This window comes from Moschus berezovskii, chromosome 11 (genome assembly GCF_049115385.1).
Source record: "Moschus berezovskii isolate FMDL1 chromosome 11, NW_MosBer_1.0, whole genome shotgun sequence".
NCBI lineage: Eukaryota > Metazoa > Chordata > Mammalia > Artiodactyla > Moschidae > Moschus > Moschus berezovskii.
In genome coordinates, this window is record NC_142470.1 from 77,329,840 (window position 1) to 77,355,964 (window position 26,125).

A 26,125-nucleotide genomic window follows, 5' to 3' on the forward strand; every position below is an offset into this window, starting at 1 on the left:
GAATACTTAGGCAATGATTTATAATAAACACAACATCAGTTTAAATTTTCAGTCCAGACTGGTGACATGTCTTAATCTAGACAAATGCTACTGTTCCTGAAAACCAAGGCTGATTCTGATTTATTCTGTAGACAATGTTTATGAGCTGTTTACCTCACCAAATCTGCGCCTGTGCTCAAAATATGTATGTTTGGGTTTATACATTCCATTTGCATCTTAACTTTGACTGTTTCATACTCCAACACAAGAAATGACACAAGCATCTTGAATATATAATTTCTACTTAAATTACATTCTGTAAATCTCAATCTGTGCATTACAAATAAAATAGGAAAGAAAATGACTGAAAATTCAGTAGACCCTTGTCATTTACAGATTTAACATTCACTAACAACAAAGATCCATGACCGTATTTTTTCTGAGCCATGATTTTGAATCTACTGTCTATACGAAATGGTGATATAAATTAAAATGTCTAAGAAAGTTGTTAGCCAGAAAAATTAAAGTCTTGGATACATTCAAGAATATTCAATTTCAATAAATAAGAAAAAGTGACTTGTGAAACAAGTATTTTACCTTGGCAAACACTGCTCAAAAAGTAAGCACTCACTAATGGTCTAAAAGGTTTTCTTTTTCATTAATATTTTACTGTATCAAATGAAATTCTATGTTAGGTAGCACTTAGAAAAATCAAAACTCTTAAAAATCTTGAGTTGTCTATTCCATGTACATGACATAGATGAGACATACCTAGAACTTGCATTGGGAGAGCCTGGTGGGCTGCCGTCTATGGGGTTGCACAGTCGGACACGACTGAAGTGACTCAGCAGCAGCAGCAGCAGTACATGGTAAAGTTTACTTTCTTTCCTCTCTAATATTTCTGTATTCCCCATGTGTTCTTTAATATGCACATGTTATACTTTTCCAGTGGGTTTTTTAAAAATTACAAATGATAAAATTTAGTTTAATCAAATCACATTAGCTAAGTATTCAGCTGCCACCAACTAACAATTAATTCAGATAATTATTTTAGTTAAAAACCATTTTAATAAAAATTTCTGAGTGAAGATCAAAACCTTTCCTTGAGACAACTGTTAAGGTTTTAGGCAAAGCAAAACTAAAATAAACTATGAGGTATACAGGAATTTAATATTCCAGAGTTCTCATTAAAAAGTGACAAATAAGTTTCCAGACTGCTTGTAGATGAAAGCGTTACAGAGGAGGCAGTGGGGATAATCTCACTAAGGAGTCCTGTAGGCACTGATCTGAGTTGACAGAATCTCATGATAACATGCTTTAACTACAGCCCTTAACAAGAGCAAACTGTCACGAAGACCAGTTGACTCTGGGAAAGATAACACTGAATATCTAACATATGATCATTTCTGATTAACTTAAACCACTTGAAAAAAGTATGCTCCCTCCTAATAAGGTCAACCTGTCAGAAAAATAACAGTATATAACACAGATAAAGATTAGCATTTTCTTGAGAAATTATGTTGGATCTGTTGAAATAAATGGGCTAAGATAGTCCTGTTCAGTTTTATATGTACGCGTAGTTCTCAGAGAAATCTTAGGCACTAAAGGCTTTGATGACAGCCACATGAACATGTCTTCCCTGATAGCTCACTTAGTAAAGAATCTGCCTGCAATGCAGGAGACCCCAGTACGATTCTTGGATTGGGAAGATCTGCTGGAGAAGGGATAAGCTACCCACTCCAGTATTCTTGGGCTTCCCTTATGGCTCAGCTGGTAAAGAATCCGCCTGCAACCCTCTTACACTGTTGGAGGGAATGCAAACTATGGGAATGCAGCCACTATAGAGAACAGTGTGGAGATTCCTTAAAAAACTGGAAATAGAACTGCCATATGACTCAGCAATCCCACTGCTGGGCATATACACCGAGGAAACCAGAATTGAAAGAGACACGTGTACCCCAATGTTCATCGCAGCACTGTTTATAATAACCAGGACATGGAAGCAACCTAGATGTCCATCAGCATTCGAATGGATAAGAAAGCTGTGGTACATAAACACAATGGAGTATTACTCAGTCATTAAAAAGAATACATTTGAATCAGTTCTAATGAGGTGGATGAAACTGAAGCCTATTATACAGAGTGAAGTAAGCCAGAAAGAAAAATACCAATACAGTATACTAACGCATATATATGGAATTTAGAAAGATGGTAATGATCACCCTGTATGCGAGACAGCAAAGGAGACACAGATGTAAAGAACAGACTTTTGGACTCTGTGGGAGAGGACGAGGGAGAGATGATATGGGAGAATGGCATTGAAACATGTAAATTATCACATGTGAAATGAACTGCCAGTCCAGGTTCGATGCATGACACAGGGTGCTCGGGGCTGGTGCACTGGGATGACCCAGAGGGATGGGATGGGGAGGGAGGGTTCAGGATGGGGAACACATGTACACCCATGGGGGATTCATGTCAGTGTATGGCAAAAACCAATACGATATTGTAAAGTAAAAAAATTAATTAAAAAAAAAAAAGAATCAACACCAAAAAAAAAAAAGAATTCCACCTACAATGCAGGAAACCCGGGTTCGATCCCTGGGTTGGGAAGATCCCCTGGAGGAGGCAAAGACTAACCCACTCTAGTATTCTGGCCTGGAGAATTCCATGGACTATATAGTTCACAGGGTCACAAAGAGTCAGACACGACTAAGCGACTTTCACTTACATTAATGTGCAATTAGAATATGACATCTACTGAAAGCAGTTAGCCAACATAAAACAATTTTTAAAGAAACTGCACTCTGGTCAGTTTATGACAATAATTAAGTACTTAATGATCCAAATGATCATTACCTAATATTAAGAATTCAATGAGAAGACATGTGTTGAAGTCACCTTAAAAGTACGAATTAAGGTACAAAACCACAAAGGTACAAGCAAAAATCTTGGTGGAGAAAAAACAAAATATTAATAAAAGTCTTATAAATCTTTTTCTATAACCCAATTTCTGTACAGCAGACCTTGAATACACACCAGGATCTACAGTGAGACCACCTGGTATCTTTGAATCAGCAAATATCTCATTAAAACATCAACAGTGAGTGACCCACTTACTCATCACAAACATTTAACAGCATTCTGTACTCTGTCACATATTAGGTAGGAAGGAGGAAAAGGGAGACAACTATTTTACGAAAAAGTCTGATAATCTAAAATCCCTTTACAGATTATTTTTTCTACTATGTCAATCAAAAAAAAAAAGAGTACATTTAAGAATTTAATTTAATGTCAATATAAACCAGAGAAAAATTACCTTTCCTGCTCCATTTGTCAATGCCACTACTGATGACAGGATGCAGTCATTAGTTGTTATGAGCTTCTGTGTTGTTGTTGGAAGTTCAAGCTCTATTGTAGCCTTTTGACTATAATGTTTGGAAATATCTATGAACCCAATAAAATGAAAACTCATCAGTATCTATATACAAGTTGGATACAGTTAACCAAGCAGTTGACCTCTCATATCTATGCTTACAAATTTACAAAACAAGTCTGACAAAAAACAGTCCCAAATATCATAATTAGGTTGAATTTCAATTAGGTCTCAAGTCCATTTGCAAAGAATAGAGAGTAGTGAGGGTCTCTTAACACCATCCTGGGGTCATGTGGGTCTCGGTGTCCTTCATTTGAAAGTCAGTCCTTATTCTAGTTCTGGGTAAATGACCCTGACCATTATTTACCAGTTAAAAACTTTGTTTTGACAGTCTAGTAGACACAAATGAGAATTTTTATTGTGCTTATATAAACAAACCATGAGGCTAGAAAAGAACAGCCAACATAGGCATGGTGACCCACAATCCTTATTGGATCTTAACCAGTTTGCCAGAACATACTTTAACAATAAGAAAGGTCTGCATGGCCAAATAAGGATTGAATACTGCAGTGTCTGGCTTCACATTCTACTGCCTCCAGTCCAAGAAAATTATAACAAAGGCCTGTGGTTCTAAAAGCATAGAAGAGAGGCTTAGACATAAACACGTTGACAGAAACAGCAGTAGGTAAAACTCGCCAAAGAGAGAAACTGGGGGTTTTCTGGGTCTCTGAGAAATAAAATAACTTCATCCTGGAAATAGGGGGGAAACAGAATAAGGAAGACAACATTGATTTGTGAGGAAGGACAACTATATTTGTAAATAATAAGGAGCTTACAATACAGCCTCCTCTGAATTTTTAGAATATTTCAGTTACAATAGCATTATCACTACCAACAAAGCAAAAAATAGATCACAAGACATGGAAATTAATTGTTACAGCAGGCATGTAATGAAGACCTTCATTTATTCAGAATCAAGAAATTTAGATGATTTTAGACTATAGGTAAATAAGAGGAAATAAGACTATTTAGAAATAAGAGATTTAACGTGGTATGACCATGATATTTCAGCACAATTTAAATTTATTTATTAAAGACTAGAAAGAAAGAGATTTAACATGGTATGATCATAAAATTTTTAGCATAAAATCATTGTTGTATGAAGATTTCTTTCACTAAAATTTAAAGCTAAGAAATTGTTATTCATATACATTGTATGTATATATACAAATATATGTAAACTTTTACATACAATAGCTTTTAAGATAGTCTTAGATTTATAAAAAATTTAGAGTTTCCAGATACCCTTAGCCAGTTTTCACTATGGTTAACATCCTATGTTAATATGGTACAGCTGTCACAGTGAAGAAACTAACTAATTGGTACATTATTATTATGCCTAATATATTTCAAAAAATAAATGGTTATCTTCTATAAATTCATAAGACAGCCAAGTGAATAAAAATTCAGTTGGAATGCTGGACATTTTTGGTATACTGAACTTGCTAGCTACCAAAGCAAACATCATCTTTCTACACACCACAGAAATTTTTACTCAATATTTTACTGTCTGTATACAATGCTATAATACAACTGAGTTGGCAGGCAATCTTGGCTGACTATATAGGTAATTAAAATACTTATAAAAGATGCATAATACTAAGAACCCTCCCATGGCTTCTAATGGATCAAAGCTACTGTAGTTTGACTATAATAATTCTCCCCATCCAACTGTTTACTCTTTATTTATTGAATCTAAATATTTTAATTATTTAGGGTGTTCCTTGATGTTAAATTTTAACTTCAAAAAGAACAAGGAAATCATGTGACCTAGACTAGAGATTTATTTTTGTTTAATGTTTCCTATCAGTCTACCTGCTTTAGACTTGAGACTAAAGATCAAACAATTCTCACTTGTTAAAAGATTAATTCACTTCCATTTTAATTCCATGTAGGACATACATTTTTATAAATCTCTCTCTCACTTTTTATATTAAGACCAGCCTGCCTGCTGGCTTGCCTTCCTTCCTTCCTTTATCCCAACTTGGACCAAGCAATTATGCAAGGCAAAGGATCAAGGGAAAAGATTTGAAATAAGAATTCTCTTAAAAACAAAGTTTATTCTGTTAATGCCAGTTAATGCTGACTCTGAGTTTTCATGAGAGATACACAAAACTCTTCCAACTAGCTAAGAAGACAGATTTGAACTGTAAACCTATCAACAAGAGCCCATAATCTGCTTGCCAACCATTCTTCATGTTTCCCAACCATTCTTCATGTTTCCCAATATTTTTAATTTATATTATGTACACTTTCAAGAAGAGAAACAAACAGAGGCACAAAGAGGGCTTAGGGGGCCTCTGATCCTCCCATAATCTCCACCAGCTCTTGACAAATAATAACAGTAGCATCCTTTGATTTGGACCACTTGGCGTCTAATGCCACATGTGAACAAAAGCATCTTCAGAAAACTTAGAAACACATTATTATTTCTATAAATATAAATAAAATCAAGATTTTTCCATGTAAATAAAGCGTTAAGATCCTTCTCAATGGATAGCTCCCCTCTATGGCTCCAGCCCCTCCTTCATCAAAATTCTAGAGAAAATACTAGTAGGAACAAATCGTAATATTAGCACAGGAAAACTTAGGAAACAAAACCAAAAAAATCTGTAGCCACAGAGCAATTTGTGGTTTCAATGGCCCAGTTCTAGGTTAAGTAAAATTCTGGAATAGAAGACTATGGTTAAGTCTGAGCTCCCCAAATCAAAAGCTGCACAGGAAAAAAGTACTAGTCCCTGGTTTTCTTCAGACCAGACTTAGTTCTGTAGAGTTGGGACTGATTATCGTTCAGTTCAGTTCAGTTCAGTCCTGCCACCAAATCTGTCTATGCAAGCTGTGATTTCTCTAACCAGAGCTAGCTCCAGAAGTACAGTGACTTCTACAGTTCCTTATAATTGAAGACAAGCCTCAAAAAGGACCATTCTCAAGACTAAGGTGGTGGTATTGGGTAATACTACTGAGACTAAGATTCCCGTAACACAGGTTATGTGTCAGTTTATAGAAGGGCCCCCAATATACACATTCTATACATGCAAGCTGACAAAATCTTAAGTTTTTAAAATATGTTTTCTCAAGGGAAAAGCAGCAAATAACACTCAAGGGGATTCCCATAAGGATAACAGCTGATCTTTCAACAGAAACTCTTCAGGCCAGAAGGGAGTGGCAAGATATACTTAAAGTGATTAAAGAAAATAACCTACAGCCCAGATTACTATACCCAGCAAGGATCTCACTCAAATATGAAGGAGAAATCAAAAGCTTTACAGACAAGCAAAAGCTGAGGGAATTCAGCATCACCAAACCAGCTCTCCAACAAATGCTAAAGGATCTTCTATAGACAGGAATCACAGATAGAGTGTATAAACTTGAACCCAAAGCAATAAAGAAAATGGCTACGGGATCGTACTTTTCAATAATTACCTTAAACGTAAATGGGTTGAATGCCCCAACCAAAAGACAAAGGCTGGCTGAATGGATACAAAAACAAAACCCCTATATATGTTGTCTACAAGAGACCCACCTCAAAACGAGGGACGCATACAGACTGAAAGTGAAGGGCTGGAAAAAGATAGTCCATGCAAATAGAGACCAAAAGAAAGCAGGAGTAGCAATACTCATATCAGATAAAATAGACTTTAAAACAAAGACTGTGAAAAGAGACAAAGAAGGAAACTACATAATGATCAAAGGATCAATCCAAGAAGAAGATATAACAATTATAAATATTTATGCACCTAACATAGGAGCACCGCAATATGTAAGACAATTACTAACAAGTATGAAAGGGGAAATTAACAATAACACAATAATAGTGGGAGATTTTAACACCCCACTTACATCTATGGATAGATCAACTAAACAGAAAATTAACAAGGAAACACAATCTTTAAATGATATAATAGAACAGTTAGACCTAATAGATATCTATAGGACATTTCACCCCAAAACAAAAGCGCACACGGAACCTTTTCCAGGATAGATCACATCCTGGGACATAAATCTAGCCTAGGTAAATTCAAAAAAATTGAAATCATTCCAAGCATCTTTTCTGACCACAATGCAGTAAGATTAGATCTCAATTACAGGAGGATAACTATTAAAAGTGCCAACATATGGAGACTGAACAACACGCTGCTGAATAATGAACAAATCATAGAAGAAATCAAAAGAGACATCAAAATATGCATAGAAATGAATGAAAATGAAAACACAACAACCCAAAACCTCTGGGACACTGTAAAAGCAGTGCTAAGGGGGAAGTTCATAGCAATACAGGCACACCTCAAGAAACAAGAAAAAAGTCAACTAAATAACCTAACTCTACATCTAAAGAAACTAGAAAAGGAAGAAATGAAGAACCCCAGGGTCAGTAGAAGGAAAGAAATCATAAAAATTAGGGCAGAGATAAAAGCAAAAGAAACAAAAGAGACCATAGCAAAAATCAACAAAGCCAAAAGCTGGTTCTTTGAGAAGGTGAATAAAATTGACAAACCACTAGCCAGACTCATCAAGAAACAAAGGGAGAAGAACCAAATCAATAAAATTAGAAATGAAAATGGAGAGATCACAACTGACAACACAGAAATACAAAGGATTATTAGAGAATACTATCAGCAATTATATGGCAATAAAATGAATAACCTGGAAGAAACGGACAAATTCCTAGAAAAGTACAACTTTCCAAAACTGAACCAGGAAGAAATAGAAAATCTGAACAAACCCATCACAAGCACGGAAATTGAAACTGTAATCAAAAATCTCCCAGCAAACAAAAGCCCAGGTCCAGACGGCTTCACAGCTGAATTCTACCAAAAATTTAGAGAAGAGCTAACACCTATTCTACTCAAACTCTTCCAGAAAATTGCTGAGGAAGGGAAACTTCCAAACTCATTCTATGAGGCCACCATCACCCTAATCCCAAAACCTGGTAAAGACCCCACAAAAAAAGAAAACTACAGGCCAATATCACTGATGAACATGGATGCAAAAATCCTTAACAAAATTCTAGCCATCAGAATCCAACAACACATTAAGAAGATTATACATCATGACCAAGTGGGCTTTATCCCAGGAATGCAAGGATTCTTCAATATCCGCAAATCAATCAATGTAATACACCACATTAACAAACTGAAAAATAAAAATCATATGATTATCTCAATAGATGCAGAGAAAGCCTTCGACAAAATTCAACATCCATTTTTGATAAAAACCCTCCAGAAAGTGGGAATTGAAGGGTCATACCTCAACATAATAAAAGCTATATATGACAAACCCACAGCAAACATTATCCTCAATGGTGAAAAACTGAAAGCATTTCCCCTAAAGTCAGGAACAAGACAAGGGTGCCCACTCTCACCACTACTATTCAACATAGTTCTGGAAGTTTTGGCCACAGCAATCAGAGCAGAAAAAGACATAAAAGGAATACAAATTGCAAAAGAAGAAGTAAAGCTTTCACTGTTCGCTGATGACATGATCCTCTACACAGAAAACCCTAAAGACTCTACCAGAAAACTACTAGAGCTAATCAGTGATTACAGTAAAGTTGCAGGATATAAAATCAACACACAGAAATCCCTTGCATTCCTATACAGTAATAATGAGAAAATAGAAAGAGAAATTAAGGAAACTATTCCATTCACTGTTGCAACGAAAACAATTAAATACTTAGGAATATATCTACCTAAGGAAACAAAAGACTTGTACATAGAAAACTATAAAACACTAGTGAAAGTAATCAAAGAGGACACGAATAGATGGAGAAATATACCGTGTTCGTGGATTGGAAGAATAAATATTGTAAAAATGAGTATACTACCCAAAGTAATTTATACATTCAATGCAATCCCTATCAAGCTACCAACAATATTTTTCACAGAACTAGAACAAATAATCTCACAATTTGTATGGAAATACAAAAAACCTCGAATAGCCAAAGCAATCTTGAGGAAGAACAATGGAACTGGGGGAATTAACCTGCCAGACTTCAGGCTCTATTACAAAGCCACAGTCATCAAGACAATATGGTACTGGCATAAAGACAGAAATATAGATCAATGGAACAAAATAGAAAGCCCAGAGATAAACCCACGCACCTATGGACACCTTATCTTCGACAAAGGAGGCAAGAATATAAAATGGAGAAAAGACAGTCTCTTTAACAAGTGGTGCTGGGAAAACTGGTCAGCCACTTGTAAAAGAATGAAACTAGAACACTTCCTAACACCATACACCAAAATAAACTCAAAATGGATTCGAGAGCTAAATGTAAGACCAGAAACTATAAAGCTCCTAGAGGAGAACGTAGGCAAAACACTCTCCGACATGAATCACAGCAGGATCCTCCAAGACCCACCTCCCAGAATATTGGAAATAAAAGCAAAAATAAACAAATGGGACCTAATTAAAATCAAAAGCTTCTGCACAGCAAAGGAAACTCTAAGCAAGGTGAAAAGACAGCCTTCAGAATGGGAGAAAATAATAGCAAATGAAGCAACTGATAAAGGATTAATCTCCAAATTATACAAGCAGCTCCTGCAGCTTAATTCCAGAAAACTAAGTGACCCAATCAAAAAATGGGCCAAAGAACTAAACAGACATTTCTCCAAAGAAGACATAAAGATGGCTAACAAACACATGGAAAGATGCTCAACATCCCTCATCATCAGAGAAATGCAAATCAAAACCACAATGAGATACCATTTCACACCAGTCAGAATGGCTGCTATCCAAAAGTCTACATGCAATAAATGCTGGAGAGGGTGTGGAGAGAAGGGAACCCTCTTACACTGTTGGTGGGAATGCAAACTAGTACAGCCACTATGGAGAACAGTGTGGAGATTCCTCAGAAAACTGGAAATAGAACTGCCATATGATCCAGCGATCGCACTCCTGGGCATACACACCGAGGAAACCAGAATTGAAAGAGACACATGTACTCCAATGTTCATTGCAGCACTGTTTATAATAGCCAGGACATGGAAGCAACCTAGATGTCCATCTGCAGATGAATGGATAAGAAAGCTTTGGTACATATACACAATGGAGTATTTCTCAGCCATCAAAAAGAATGCATTTGAATCAGTTTTGATGAGGTGGATGAAATTGGAGCCAATTATACAGAGTGAAGTAAGCCAGAAAGAAGAACATCAATACTGTATATTAATGCATATATATGGAATTTAGAAAAATGGTAACCTGAACCCTGTATAAGAGACTGCAAAAGAGACACAGGCATTTAGAACAGTCTTTGGGACTCTGTGGGAGAGGGTGAAGGTGGAATGATTGGGGAGAATGGAATTGTAGCATGTATATTATCATAAGTGACCAGTCCAGGTTTGACGCATAAATTTTCCTCTGTTCAAAAAAAAAAAAAGAAATGCTCAGGTCTAAAAAAAATAAAATAAAATATATTTTCTGTGAAATCATTAATTGGTCACTAACCATACACTAAACACCACAATGAAAAATCTAGGTGCCTGGGCTACTTCCAAAGTTGGTGGTTTAGTCACTAAGTCATGTCTGTCTCTTGCGACCCCATGGACTGTACCCTGCCAGGCTTCTCTGTCCATGGGATTCTCCAGGCAAGAATACTGGAGTGGGTTGCCATTTCCTTCTCCAGGGTATCTCCCCAAACCAGGAATCAAACCCAGGTCTCTTGCATTGCAAGCGGATTTTTTACCTACTGAGCTACAAGGGAAGCCCTACTTCCAATAGTCCTTAATAACTGCTCTGCCCTCTCTTTCTGTTCCTACTCCAACAGCCACCAAAAGGAAGAGAGGGGAAAGAAACCAAAAGCCATGCAGAGATATAGATTAAAAGGTCAGGACTCAGAATCATATTCTAAGAAGCAAATAAAATGCCTTTCAACAAGCACATTCTTAGGATCACACGACAAGTGAAAACTGACAAAAGTTTAAAAACAGACCTTCAGTCTGCAAGTTTCTCCCGAACAAAACAGGATTTGTAATGGGTACTCTCGACATAAAAATGCACAGGAGGGTGGAAAACCAGTACATTATTTCTAGGAACTTTACACCTTAGTCCCTTCATGCTTGGGCTCTAACAAGTGCAGTATTTTGCTAAATGCCTCTGAATAGCATGTCTGCTTGATAAAATTCATACACCTGCCTTAAATCAGTAGAATGTATTTTTGGCTAAAGTTCTGCACACAAGGGTTTCTCATCAGTACTTTGTTTACCTTCAGGAAAGAAGCAGATGTGAAAAGCTGAAGGCAGTAAGCTACGTACTTTAACGTAAGCCAAATGCTACTAAGCCTTTATCTGGGGTCTTTTAGCCTTAGCAGTATTTGTTTAAATCTCATTCAGGCAGATCTCAGAAAAGGGATGAAGCTTATTTCTTTTTCAAGTCTCACCTTTCATGACATCATGGAATCCATGCAGAGCAGCACCAACATTTGTTAACACAGAACTGTAGTTTGTCCGAAGGAGTCCATCTGGCTCTGTACCTGGGAAACCAAAATCACAGACCTAAGCGTTGTCCCAGAAGACGTCACCTGATAAACTGAGCCCACCACCTTCTCTCCACCTTTGGGAAGAGAATCAGTCCCACTTGTGACATGTTGAACATAATGGCTCTCAAAACTCCTGCAGACACATTCAGACAGAACGGTGGTAATTACAGACACCTACACTGATCTGGAACAACGACGGCGCAGCACTAGAGCAACTGTGAGGAGATGCTTCGCGTCCAAGGGCAGAGACACAACGGTCATCGGTGGTGAATCCATCCATCCCAGTTAATTCAGTTCGCCGATTCCTAAAATGTCGACGTTCACTCTTGCCATCTATCTCCCTTTTGACCACTTCCAATTTGCCTTGATTCATGGACCTAACAAAGAAGATTCCTGTGCGGTATTGCTCTTTACAGCACTGGACTTTGCTTCTGCCTTCAGTCACATCCACAACTGGGTGTTGTTTTTGCTTTGGCTCTGTCTCTTCATTATTTCTGGAGTTATTTCTCCACTGATCTCCAGTAGCATATTGGGCACGAAGCGACCTGGGGAGTTCATCTATCAGTGTCCTATCTTTTTGCCTTTTCATACTGTTCATGGGGTTCTCTAGGCAAGAATATCTAGGCAAACTGAAGTGGTTTGCCATTCCCTTCTCCAGTGAACCACATTTTGTCAGAATTCTCCATCATGACCCGCATGTCTTGGGTGGCCCTACATGGCATATGTTCATAGTTTCATTGATTTAGACAAGACTGTGTTCCATGTGATCAGATTGGTTAGTTTTCTGTGATTGTGGTTTTCAGTCTGTCTGCCCTCTCATAGAGAAGGATATGAGGCTTATGGAAGCTTCCTTATGGGAGAGACTGACTGAGTGGGAAACTGGGTCTTGTTCTGATGGGCAGGGCCAGGCTCAGTAAATCTTTACTCCATCTTCTGTTGATGGGTGGGGCTGTGTTCCCTCCCTGTTATTTACCTGGGGGCAAACTATGGTGGAGGTAATGAAGATAATGGTGACCTCCTTCAAAAAGTCCCTTGCAGGCACTGCTACACTCAGTGCCCCTAACCCTGCAGCAGGCACCGCCAACCACTGCCGACCCTCGCCTCCACCAGAGACTCATGGATTCTCCAGGGGAAGTCTGGGTCAGTCTCCTGTGGGGTCACTGCTCCTTTCTCCTGGGTCCTGGTGCACACAAGCTTTTGTTTGTGCCCTCCAAGAGTCTTTTTCCCAGTCCTGTGTAAGTTCTGGCAGCTCTACGGTGAGGTTAATGGCTACCTCCTCCAAGAGGGCTTATGCCATGCCCAGGTCTGCTGCACCCAGAGCCCCTGCCCCTGCAGCAGTCGAGTGCTGACCCGCACCTCCTCAGGAGACGCTCAGACACAGCTCTGTCTCAGTCTCTGTGTGGTCTCTGGGTCCTGGTGCGCACAAGGCTTGTTTGAGCCTCTGAGTGTCTCTGGCGGGTATGGGGTTTGAGTCTAAACACAAACTCACTCCTCCTACCATCTTGCCAGGGCTTCCCCTTTGCCCTTGAACGTGGGATATCTCCTCACAGCTGCTCCAGTGTTGCGCAGACACCGCTCCAGCCTTGCTGAGGCTTCTCTGACCTTGGATATGGAGTATCTCATGAGTGAGAGTGAAAAAGTTGACTTAAAGCTCAACATTCAGAAAACTAAGATCATGACATCTGGTCCCATCACTTCATGGCCAGTGGATGGGGAAACAGTGCAAACAGTGACAGATTTTATTTTTGGGGCTCCAAAATCACTGCAGACGGTGACTGCAACCATGAAATTAAAAGACACTTACTCCTTGGAAGAAAAGTTATGACAAACCTGGACAGCATATTAAAAAGCAGGGACATTTCTTTGCCAACAGAAGTCTGTCTAATCAAAGCTATGGTTTTTCCAGTAATCATGTATGGATGTGAGAGTTGGACTATAAAGAAAGCTGAGCTCCAACTGAGCTCCAAAGAATTGATGCTTTTGAACTGTGGTGTTGGAGAAGACTCTTGAGAGTCCCTTGGACTCCAAGGAGATCCAACCAGTCCATCCTAAAGGAGACCAGTCCTGGGTGTTCATTGGAAGGACTGATGCTGAAGCTGAAACTCCAATACTCTGGCCACCTGATGCGAAGAATTGACTCATTGGAAAAGACCTTGATGCTGGGAAAGAACTGAAGGCGGGAGGAGAAGGGGACGACAGAGGAAGAGATGGTTGGATGGCATCACCCACTCAATGGACATGAGTTTAAGTAAAGTCCAGGAGTTGGTGATGGACAGGGAGGCCTGGCATGCTGTGGTCCATGGGGTCGCAAAGAGGTGGACACGACTGAGTGACTGAACTAAAAGGCAGAGAAGCCCCAGCAAGATGGTAGGAGGGGCGAGTTCACATTTAGACTCAAACCCCATACCCGCCAGAGATGCTCAGAGGCTCAAACAAGCCTTGTGTGCACCAGGACCCAGAGACCACACAGAGACTGAGACAGAGCTGTGTCTGAGCGTCTCCTGAGGAGGTGCGGGTCAGCACTCGACTGCTGCAGGGGCAGGGGCTCTGGGTGCAGCAGACCTGGGCATGGCATAAGTCCTCCTGGAGGAGGTCACCAGTAACCTCACCGTAGAGCTGCCAGAACTTACACAGGACTGGGAAAAAGACTCTTGGAGGGCACAAACAAAAGCTTGTGTGCACCAGGACCCAGGAGAAAGGAGCAGTGACCCCACAGGAGACTGACCCGGACTTGCCTGGGGGTGTCGAGGGGTGTCCAGCGAAAGTGTGGGTCGGCAGTGGCCTGCTGCAGGGCTGGGCACTGAGTGCAGCAGTGCCTGCATAGCACCTTTTGAAGGAGGTCACCATTACCTTCATCACCTCCACCGTAGTTTGGCCTCAGGTCAAACAACAGGGAGGGAACACAGCCCCACCCATCAACAGAAGATCGGATTAAAGATTTACTGAGCCTGGCCCTGCCCATCAGAACAAGACCCAGTTTCCCCCTCAGTCAGTCTCTCCCATAAGGACGCTTCCATAAACTCATATCCTTCTCTATCAGAGGGCAGACAGACTGAAAACCACAATCACAGAAAACTAACCAATCTGATCACATGGACCACAGTCTTGTCTACATCAATGAAACTATGAGCCATGCTGTGTAGGGCCACCAAAGATGGACAGGTCACGGTGGAGAATCCTGAGACAATGTGGTTCACTGGAGAAGGGAATGGCAAACCACTTCAGTATTCTTTCCTCAGTTCAATTCAGTTGCTCAGTCGTGTCCAACTCTTTGCGAACCCATGAATCGCAGCATCTGGTCCCACCATTTCATGGGAAATAGATGGGGAAACAGTGGAAACAGTGTCAAACTTTATTTTTTGGGCTCCAAAATCACTGCGGAAGCTGATTGCAGCCATGAAATTAAAAGATGCTTACTCCTTGGAAGGAAAGTTATGACCATCCTAGATAGCATAGTAAAAAGCAGAGACATTACTTTGCCAACAAAGGTCCGTCTAGTCAAGGCTATGGTTTTTCCAGTGGTCATGTATGGATGTGAGAGTTGGACTGTGAAGAAAGCTGAGCACCGAAGAATTGATGCTTTCGAACTGTGGTGTTGGAGAAGACTCTTGAGAGTCCCTTGGACTGCAAGGAGATCCAACCAGTCCATTCTAAAGGAGATCAGTCCTGGGTATTCTTGCCTCAGTTCAGTTCAGTTCAGTTCAGTCGCTCAGTCATATCCAACTCTTTGCGACCCCATGAATCACAGAAAGCCAGGCCTCCCTGTCCATCACCAACTCCCACAGTTCACTCATACTCATGTCCATTGAGTCGGTGATGCCATCCAGCCATCTCATTCTCTGTCATCCCCGTCTCCTCCCGCCCCCAATCCCTCCCAGCATCAGAGTCTTTTCCAGTGAGTCAACTAGTCGCATGAGGTGGCCAAAGTATTGGAGTTTCAGCTTTGCCTAGAGAACCCCATAAACAGTATGAAAAGACAAAAGGATAGGACACTGATAGATGAACTCCCCAAGTCGCTTCGTGCCCAATATGCTACTGGAGATGAGTGGAAAAATAACTCCAGAAAGAAGGAAGAGACGGAGCCAAAGCAAAAACACCACCCAGTTGTGGATGTGACTGAAGGCAGAAGCAAAGTCCAGTGCTGTAAAGAGCAATACTGCATAGGAATCTTCTTTGTTAGGTCCATGAATCAAGGAAAATTGGAAGTGCTCAAAAAGGAGATGGCAAGAGTAAACGTCGACATTTTAGGAATCAGCAAACTAAAATGGACTGGAATGGGTGAATTTATCTCAGATGACCATTATATCTACTACTGTGGGCAAGAATCCCTTAGAAGAAATGGAGTAGCCATCATAGTGAACAAAAGAATCCGAAATGCAGTTCTTGGATCCAATCTAAAAAGTGAGAGAATGATCTCTGTTCGTTTCCAAGGCAAACCATTCAATATCACAGTAATCCAAGTTTACGCCCCAACTAGTAATGCTGAAGAAGCTGAAGTTGAACAGTTCTATGAAGACCAACAAAACCTTCTAGAACTAACATCCAAAAGATGTCCTTTTCATTATAGGGGACTGGAATTCAAAAGTAAGAGTGAAGAAATACCTGGAGTAACAGTCAAATTTGGCCTCGGAGTACAGAATGAAGCAGGGCAAAGGCTAATAGAGTTTTGTCAAGAGAATGTACTGGTTATAGCAAACACCCTCTTCCAACAACACAAGAGAAGACTCTACACATGGACATCACCGGATGGTCAATACAGAAATCAGACTGATTATACACTTTGCAGCCAAAGATGGAGAAGCTCTATACAGTCTCCAAAAACAAGACCGAGAGATGACTGTGGCTCAGATCATGAACTCCTTATTGCCAAATTCAGACTTAAATTGAAGAAAGTAGGGAAAAACACTAGACCATTCAGGTATAGTGAAGTAAAGTCGCTCAGCCGTGTCCGACTCTTTGCGACCCCATGGACTAGCCTACCAGGTTCCACCATCCATGGGACTTTCCAGGCAAGAGTACTAGAGTGGGTTACCATTTCCTTCCCCAGGAGATCTTCCCGACCCAGGGATTGAACCTGGGTCTACCTCATGGTAGGCATTCTAGGCAGACACTTTACCGTCTGAGCCACCAGGGAAGACCATTCAGGTATCAGTTCAGTTCAGTTCAGTTCAGTCGCTCAGTCGTGTCCGACTCTTTGCGACCCCACGAATCACAGCATGCCAGGCCTCCCTGTCCATCACCAACTCCCGGAGTTCACTCAAACTCATGTCCATCGAGTCGGTGATGCCATCCAGCCATCTCATTCTCTGTCGTCCCCTTCTCCTCCCACCCCCAATCCCTCCTAGCATCAGACTCTTTCCCAGTGAGTCAACTCGTCGCATGAGGTGGCCAAAGTATTGCAGTTTCAGCTTTAGCATCAGTCCTTCCAATGAACACCCAGAATTGATCTCCTCTAGAATGGACTGGCTGTATCTCCTTGCAGTCCAAGGGACTCTCAAGAGTCTTCTCCAGCACCACAGTTCAAAAGCATCAATTCTTCGGCGATCAGCTTTCTTCACAGTCCAACTCATAACCTAAATCAAATCGCTTACGATTATACAGTGGAAGTGACAAATAGAATCAAGGGATTAGATCTGATAGTGTGCCTGAAGAACTATGGATGGAGGTTCATGACATTGAGCAGGAGGCAGGGATCAAGACCATCCCTGAGAAAAAGAAATGCAAAAAGGCAAAACAGTTGTCTGAAGAAGCCTTTCAAATAGCTGTGAAAAGAAAAGAAGCCAAAGGCAAAGGAGAAAAGGAAAGATATACCCCTTTGAATGCAGAGTTCCAAAGAACAGCAAGGTTCCAAAGAACAGCAAGGAGAGATAAGAAAGCCTTCCTCACTGATCAATGCAAAGAAATAGAGGAAAACAATAGAATGGGAAAGACTAGAGATCTCCTCAAGAAAATTAGAGATACCAAGGGAACATTTCATGCAAAGATGGGCACAATAAAGAACAGAAATGGTATGGACCTAACAAAAGCAGAAGATATTAAGAAGAGGTGGCAAGAATACACAGAAAAACTGTACAAAAGAGATCTTTACAACCCAGATAATCACAACGGTGTGACCACTCACCTAGAGCCAGACATCCTGGAAAGAAAATTTAAGTGGGCAAAGCTAGTGGAGGTGATGGAATTCTAATTGAGCTATTTCAAATCCTAAAAGATGATGCTGTAAAAGTGCTGCAGTCAATATGCCAGCAAATTTGGAAAACTCAGTAGTGGCCCCAAGACTGGAAAAGGTCAGTTTTCATTCCAATCCCAAAGAAAGGCAATGACAAAGAATGCTCAAAGTACTGCACAACTGCACTCATCTCACACACTAGCAAAGTAATGCTCAAAATCCTCCAAGCCAGGCTTCAACAGTACACGAACCGTGAACTTCCAGGGATTTAGAAAAGGCAGAGGAACCAGAGATCAAATTTCCAACATCTATTGGATCATTGAAAAATTAAGAGAGTTCCAGAAAAAACATCTACTTCTGCTTTATTGACTACACCAAAGCCTTTGACTGTGTGGATCACAATAAACTGTGGAAAATTCTGAAAGAGATGGGAATACCAGACCACCTGACGTGCCTCTTGAGAAATCTGTATGCAGGTCAAGAAGCAATGGTTAGAACTGGACATGGAACAACAGACTAGTTCCAAATCGGGAAAGGAGTATGTCAAGGCTGTATATTGTCATCCTGCTTATTTAACTTCTATGCAGAGTACATCATGAGAAATGCTGGACTGGATAAAGCACAAGCTGGAATCAAGATTGCCGAGAGAAATATCAATAACCTCAGATATGCAGATGACACCACCCTTATAGCAGAAAGAGAAGAACTAAAGAGCCTCTTGAGGAAAGTGAAAGAGGAGAGTGAAGTTAGCTGAAAACTCAACATTCAGAAAACGAAGATCATGGCATCCGATCCCATCACTTCATGGCAAACAGATGAGAAACAATGGAAACAGTGACAGACTTTATTTTGGGGGCTCAATAATCACTGCAGATCCTGACTGCAGCCATGAAATTAAAAGATGTTTTCTCCTTGGAAGAAAAGTTATGACCAACCTAGATAGCATATTAGAAAGCAGAGACATTACTTTGCCAACAAAGGTCTGTCTTATCAAAGCTTTGGTTTTTCCAGTAGTCGTGTATGGATGTGAGAGCTGGATTATAAAGAAAGCTGATCGCCGAAGAATTGATGCTTTTGAACTGTGGTGTTGGAGAAGATTCTTGAGAGTTCCCTGGACGGCAAGGGGAAATTCGTCCTGAATATTCACTGGAAGGATTGGTGCTGAAGCTGAAACTCCAATACTCTGGCGACCTGATGTGAAGAACTGACTCATTTGAAAATACCCTGATGCTGGGAAAGATTGAAGGCGGGAGGAGAAGGAGACAACAGAGGACGAGATGGTTACATGGCATCACCGACTCAATGGACATTAGTTTGAGGAAGCTCCAGGAACTGGTGATGGACAGGAAGGCCTGGTGTGCTGTAGTCCACAGGGTTGCAAAGCATCTGACACAGCTGAGCAACTGAACTGAACTGAAACGGATTTGCATCCCCCATGTCCACAGTTAGTAATGGTTAAGAATCAAAATTAAATTGCTAGGCAGGATTATGTCTGTCATGATTCTCTATGAAAGAAAAGTCTTTGTGAATTTCACCTGTTACTACAGAACACATTTCTCATTTTGTTCTTTTCCCTACATATTATTGTTTGCTGAACATCACTAAAAACACTATTATTCAAACATCGCAATTCTAATTCTGGCATGACAGCATAAGCAAGCTCCACATATCCACTCTCCAGCCCAACTGATGAAAATTATTTTAAAACAACCACTTAAAACTCTGGAAATTATGTTAAGGGCATCCAGCTAATAAAGAAACAGTTACTCAAGAAAATCTGTATCAATTCAGTGACAACAGCAACAATCTGTGGTATCTGAACCAGAACCCACTCCCTCCCCCCACCCAGTCAGTAAGCTAGAAGCCCCAGTCCAGAGAGTACAGCAAAGAACACCAGACTCCCTTGCCCCTAATTCAGTAGAGAGCCGCATTCCTCACCCTGCTCTCAGCTCCCTGTTGCTGAGGCTAAATTCTTGTTAAGTATGACTCAGGGGTGGGGGTTCTCTTCTTTCACCCAGCCCTGACTTGTGGGATGTTGAGAATCTGTGGCCATGAACACCCTGGCCCCAGCTCAGTAACAGGAGTTCCTTGCTGAAAGAGGCAAGTAGAGGCGACAGGGGGCTGCCACTCTCTCCATGGAGTATTCAGCTATACCTACAGGGACGTCACTCTAAGAGAAGTGTGTCATTGTCCTCACCCCCAGCACAGAACCATGGCTCAGAGATTTAACCCTAGGGAGAAACAGTTATTTAAACAGAAAACTCCGAATCTCTTCCCAAAGGAATTGACTTTATTCACAACAGACTATGGAGAAGTTCAAGCCCAGGGGTACCCTCAAAAATAATAGCACCCATGCTGAAGATAATTAGGAGGAAATTGGTAGGTTCACTGGAGATAATGGGTAAACAGACAACGCCAAGACCATTCAATACGGAAGAAAAAATCTTTTCAATAAATGGTACTGAGACAAATGGACAGTCACATGCAAAAGATGAAGCTGGACCTTTACCTCACACTATATACAAAAATTAACTCAAAATAGATCAAAGACCTAAATGTAAGAGATAAAAGTATAATACAAAAGAAAAACCTAAGGGTGGGCAAGAATCCCTTAGAGGAAATGGAGTAGCCCTCATAGTCAACAAGAGTCCAAAATGCAGTACTTGCATGCAATCTCAAAAATGACAGAATGATCCCAGTTCGTTTTCAAGACAAACCATTCAACATCCCAGTAATCCATGTCTATGCCCCAACCACTAATGCCAAAGAAGCTGAATGGTTTATGAAGACCTACAAGGCCTACTAGAACTACACCAAAAAAGATGTTCTTTTCTTCATAGAGGGGACTGGAATGCAAAAGTAGGAAGTCAAGAGACACCTGGAGTAACAAGCAAGTTTGGCCTTGGAGTACAAAATGATACCTGGAATAAGAGGCAAATTTGGCCTTGGAGTACAAAATGAAGCAGGGCAAAGGCTAATAGAGTTTTGTCAAGAGAATGCACTGGTCATAGCAAACACCCTCTTCCAACAACACAAGAGAAGACTCTACACATGGACATCATCAGATGGTCAATACTGAAATCAGATTGATTATATTCTTTGCAGCCAAAGATGGAGAAGATCTATACAGTCAGCAAAAACAAGACCTAGAGCTGACTACGGCTCAGATCATCAGCTCCTTAGAGTAAAATTCAGGCTCAAACTGAAGAAAGCAGGAAAAACCACTAGGCCATTCAGGTATGACCTAAATCAAATCCCTTATGATTATACAGTGGAGATGATGAAAAGATTCAAGGGATTACATCTGGTCAACAGAGTGCCTGAAGAACTATGGAACGAAGTTTGTAACACTGTACATGAGGCGGTGGCCAAAACCATCCCCAAGAAAAAGGACACAATCAGGAAAAATGGTTGTCTGAGGAGGCCTTACAAATAGCTGAGAAAAGAAGAGGAGCAAAAAGCAAAGTAGAAAGGGAAAGATAAAACCAACTGAATGCAGAGTTCCAAAGCATAGCAAGGAGAGATAAGAGAGCCTTCTAAGCAATGACAAACCTATACAGCATATTAAAAACCACAGATATTACTTTACCAACAAAAGTCTGTATAGCCAAAGCTATGGTTTTTCCAGTAGTCATGTACGGATATGAGAGCTGAATCATAAAGAAGGTTGAGCACCAAAGCATTGATGCTTTCGAACTGCAGTGCTGGAGAAGACTCTCGAGAGTTCTCTGGATAGCCAGGAGATCAAACCAGTCAATACTAAAGGAAATCAACACTGAATAGTCACTGGAAGGACTGATGCTGAAGCTGAACCTCCAATACTTTGGCCACCTGATGTGAAGAGCTGACCCCCTGGAAAAAGACCCTGATGCTGGGCAAGATTGAAGGCAAGAGAAGAAGGGGGAGACCGAGGATGAGACAGTTGGATGGCATCATTGACTCAATGGACATGAATTTGAGCAATCTCTGGGAGATAGGACAGGGAAGCCTGGCGTGCTGCAGTCCATGGGGTCACGACAGAACTGAGTGAATGAACAAGTCTTAGTCACTAGACCACCAGGGAAGTCCCTGTACATTCTTAATTTAACTCAGTAACACATTTGCCTTCATTTTATAAGTGGGAAAACAGAAGCAGTAAAGTAAAGCGATTTGCCCAAGGCCATAAATGTATAAAGGGCTGCAGGATATGAATTCAAGTTTTTCTGGTCCCATATCCTAGGCTCTTCTCACTCAAACATGCCAAGCACCCCCTTCTCCAACTTCTTGTACTCTAAGTTCTTCACACTGAACCATAAGTAACAAAGACACTTACTTGGCAAGGCAAGAAGAGCAATGTAAGTCTGCAGCTTCTCAAACACAGCTGTCATCTTTTTCATGTCCTGGGACAGCTCTAGATTCCTGGCTCGTAATGCAGACGTGCAAAGGGAAGCTTCACATTCTTCTTCTAGGCTAGGAATGGGCAGATTTTATAAAAGTGAGCATCCCGAATGATTTTCAATCAGTTCTAAGAAACTACCTAAATTCTCAAGTATCTATATCCGAAGAGAGAATGTACTAAAAAAAGAAACTTGAGCTCACTGACAAGGTTCCATTTTGTTATACCATCATGTACACACTGGCTTCCTCCAATGCCAGTGAAGCAAAAGACAACTAAATGTAAGAAAAGGTGCCCACTGTCTTCCATCCTGAGAGCAGCACAAAAATGCTTCCCTTTAAAATATTTTCAGGAGAAAAATACTTCATAGCCTGAATTACTAAAGAGAATTAAACAGGAACTGGGAGAGAGAATCAATAAGAAACCTTTTTCAGTGAGTTGTTGTTTAGTCACTAACTCACATTCGACTCTTTGTGACCCCATAAACTGTAGCCAGCCAGGCTCCTCCGTTGTGGGATTTCCCAGGCAAGAATACTGTTGTGAGTTGTCATTTCCTTCTCCAGGGGATGTTCCTGACCCACGGACTGAACCCGTCTCCTGTATTAGCAGGCGGATTCTTTATCACTGAGCCACCAGGGAAGTGTATGTAATTTCAAAACTCAGACAGATAGGAAAAACCAATCTATAAGCGCAATACAAAAGTAAATGCTTAACATTCATAAAATATAATCATTTTTCATTTTAAATGGTGCTAGGGAAAACTTAATTATAAGGTTAAAAACTACGTATACTCTTAAGAGTACTAATTAAAATGTGCAATAATCAAGTAAAATGCTTTTTACACAAAGCTAGAAAAGTTATTAGCACAAGAATGATATGCTTGTGATGTGATATCAAGAATCACATCCATTCCCTTGACACTTCTGCTCTATTTATTTATAGCAGACAGCTTCATTCAATACTAAACCCGTTTGCTACTAATGAACATGTCATCTTGCCAACTAGAGTGGTATTTAAACCAATGGCAAAAAAAACTGCCTAAAATACATGAAAATCTGATAAGGTAGTTCTGAAAGCATATGGAACAGAACATTCCCAAGGATAGGAATCTTAGATCAAGAAAGGACTTACCCAGTGTTTCTAAAAATGTAATAGTGAAAAAACAAATTAAGATAAAATAAAAATGCATTAACTCTTTCAAGTAGTAAACACCACCTTTACAATGGTTCTTACATTCTTTTAAACATAAGCCAAATCAATAAAGTACATTCAATTCAGTGTTAAACTTTCAGAGTCAATTTTCAGAAAAACTTCAATTATACTGAACTAAAACATTCAAGGATCTGAAAGAAACTATAATTCACAGTTATGAGGTCATAATTCCCTGATTCCTAAAATTTTATAATGTGCACAAATCATAGAAGTTCAGTTACTAAAATACCTTGTTAGGTTAGAATTAGGAAATAAGATGGTTCCTAACATACATAAAATTTTTAATAACAAAATTTCGTATTTTTGAAAAGCTTAAACCTACTACTTTAGTTTATAAGGATTGCTGCTGCTGCTAAGTCGCTTCAGTCGTGTCCGACTCTGTGCGACCCCATCGACGGCAGCCCACCAGGCTCCCCCGACCCTGGGATTCTCCAGGCAAGAACACTGGAGTGGGTTGCCATTTCCTTCTCCAATGCAGGAAAGTGAAAAGTGAAAGTGAAGTCGCTCAGTCATGTCCGACTCTTAGCGACCCCATGGACTGCAGCCTACCAGGCTCCTCCGCCCATGGGATTTTCCAGGCAAGAGTACTGGAGTAGGCTGCCATTGCCTTCTCCGCTATAAGGACTAAAAAACTACAATTACTTGTATATTTTCAGTATCTGTAAGCTTTTCATCTATGTTTTTCCTAAACCTTATTTTGCAATCTACTATAATACCTATGGGCTTCCCAGGTAGCTCAGCGGTAAAGAATCTCCCTGGCAATGCAGGAGACAGGTTCAATCCCTGGATCGGGAAGATGCCCTAGAGAAGGAAATGGCAACATACTCCAGTATTCTTGCCTAGAGAATCCCCAAGGACAGAGGAGCCTGTCAGGCTACAGTCCATGGGGTTGCAAAAAGTCAGTCATGACTCAGGGAATAAACAACAACAATAATAGTACATATATGTTCTTATTTCTCTTATTTCCAGTTGTATTATTGTTTGCCTTTTTTAAAGACTAAATCCTAGGATGAAAAGATTAAGATGAATTAGGAGTCTCTGTAGCTTTAGATAAAAGTATCAAAATGTACAATCAGTAATCTCAAATTTCCAGTTATATAAATTATCTTCTCTTGCCTTTTCAGGAATGTTTAAGATGGAATATTTAAGGTTACTAAATGACTCATCCTATGAGGGCTGGAGGATGTATACAGTTTTTATTTTGTAACTTAAATCACCAATAATAAAAACAGCATACTATTTAAAAGAAAACTAAAGATTACAGATTCAAATATAGAGGTTAACTATTATTACCCCCATCTAGATGTTTTTAGTAAAAGGATAACAAATACCTGAAACTAAAATATTCCTTTAATAAATGTGTCATTCACAATCACTAAAAATACTGGTTCATGTTGCATTACATGGTTATAGCACTAATCATAGTTCAAAACTACTGAAGAAACTCTAGCTGAGAAACTACAATTCAGTTTTCTTAAATACAAGTTTGTGCTGCTCAAGCCATGATTTTCCTTTTTCACAAATGTCCAAATTGGTTGTGGTGCAAAAAGGTCAGACAGAACACAAGAGGCCCAGGTTGTCACTTTATTATTAACTCCAGCACAGCTCAGATGACACCTCACAATTCCCCAAGCTCCCTGGCCCAGAGCAGTAAGTACCTTTTTAATTGATAAGGAAGAATCTTCCTAAGAAAACATATATAAGAGGTTAAATGCTCTGAAAAAGTTTTCAATTTCACAGTTGTCTCCTGGAAAAGAAAAACAATTTCAAGATTAATAATTTTGTTTGAAAAAGAAGCACTACCACTTCCAGAAGTAAAACAGAAGAAAATTACCAGGACAGTCACAGTATCCTCAGTAATACTTTCAAATAAATGAAGCATTCCTTCCTCAAGAGGGCGGACATAGGATGCATTTTCATGAAGATACTGTGAGAACTAAAGAGAAGGGGAAGAATATTTTGAGTTAAATCACTGGAAAATAAAGGATATCAAAACATCTGTAAATGGACCCATTGAGTTATAAACCTTAATTCTTTTGCAAACTTTTTTTTGGGAAATTTGACTTACACAAAGTTCCCCTCTAACAATCCCAGATACTAAACCCAAGCGCCCATTCCATGGCAAAGTGACAAACCAGCAGACGGATGACACAGTTAACAACTAGGCATAAGGCAAGTGGGGAGGGGATACTGTTAACAACACACCGCCAGTAGGCCTTCTTTCCGAAACAACCACTTCTTCATAGGGGTGCCAGTTAAGATAAAAAAATAAAAATTGATATTTGAGTCAAAACTGTAGGATAGATTTTTGTGTTATATAACTCATTTTTTAAAAACAAGACTTTTGCATACATCTTATACTCACTGCATACAATGTTCAAGGTTAACACATTCTAGGAATGTAACTATCATCAAAATGAGAATATAAAAACTTTTATAACTGTCATGGATACTGTAATACTTATGAAGAACTAA

General features: G+C 40.0%; 1 protein-coding gene across 3 annotated transcripts in view; it reads right to left on the reverse strand.

Moving 5' to 3' along the window:
* Nucleotides 1-26,125, reverse strand: part of PPP1R21 (protein phosphatase 1 regulatory subunit 21) — an 85,724-nt gene that overhangs the window by 26,291 nt on the left and 33,308 nt on the right. For all 3 annotated transcript variants that reach the window (XM_055399298.2, XM_055399296.2, XM_088841497.1), the window contains exons 10-14: nt 25,485-25,586; nt 25,309-25,397; nt 22,376-22,512; nt 11,796-11,888; nt 3,299-3,426 (exon numbers count right to left, since the gene is read on the reverse strand). In XM_055399298.2, the coding sequence (XP_055255273.2) occupies nt 3,299-3,426; nt 11,796-11,888; nt 22,376-22,512; nt 25,309-25,397; nt 25,485-25,586 (549 nt within the window). The remainder of the gene's footprint in view (nt 1-3,298; nt 3,427-11,795; nt 11,889-22,375; nt 22,513-25,308; nt 25,398-25,484; nt 25,587-26,125) is intronic.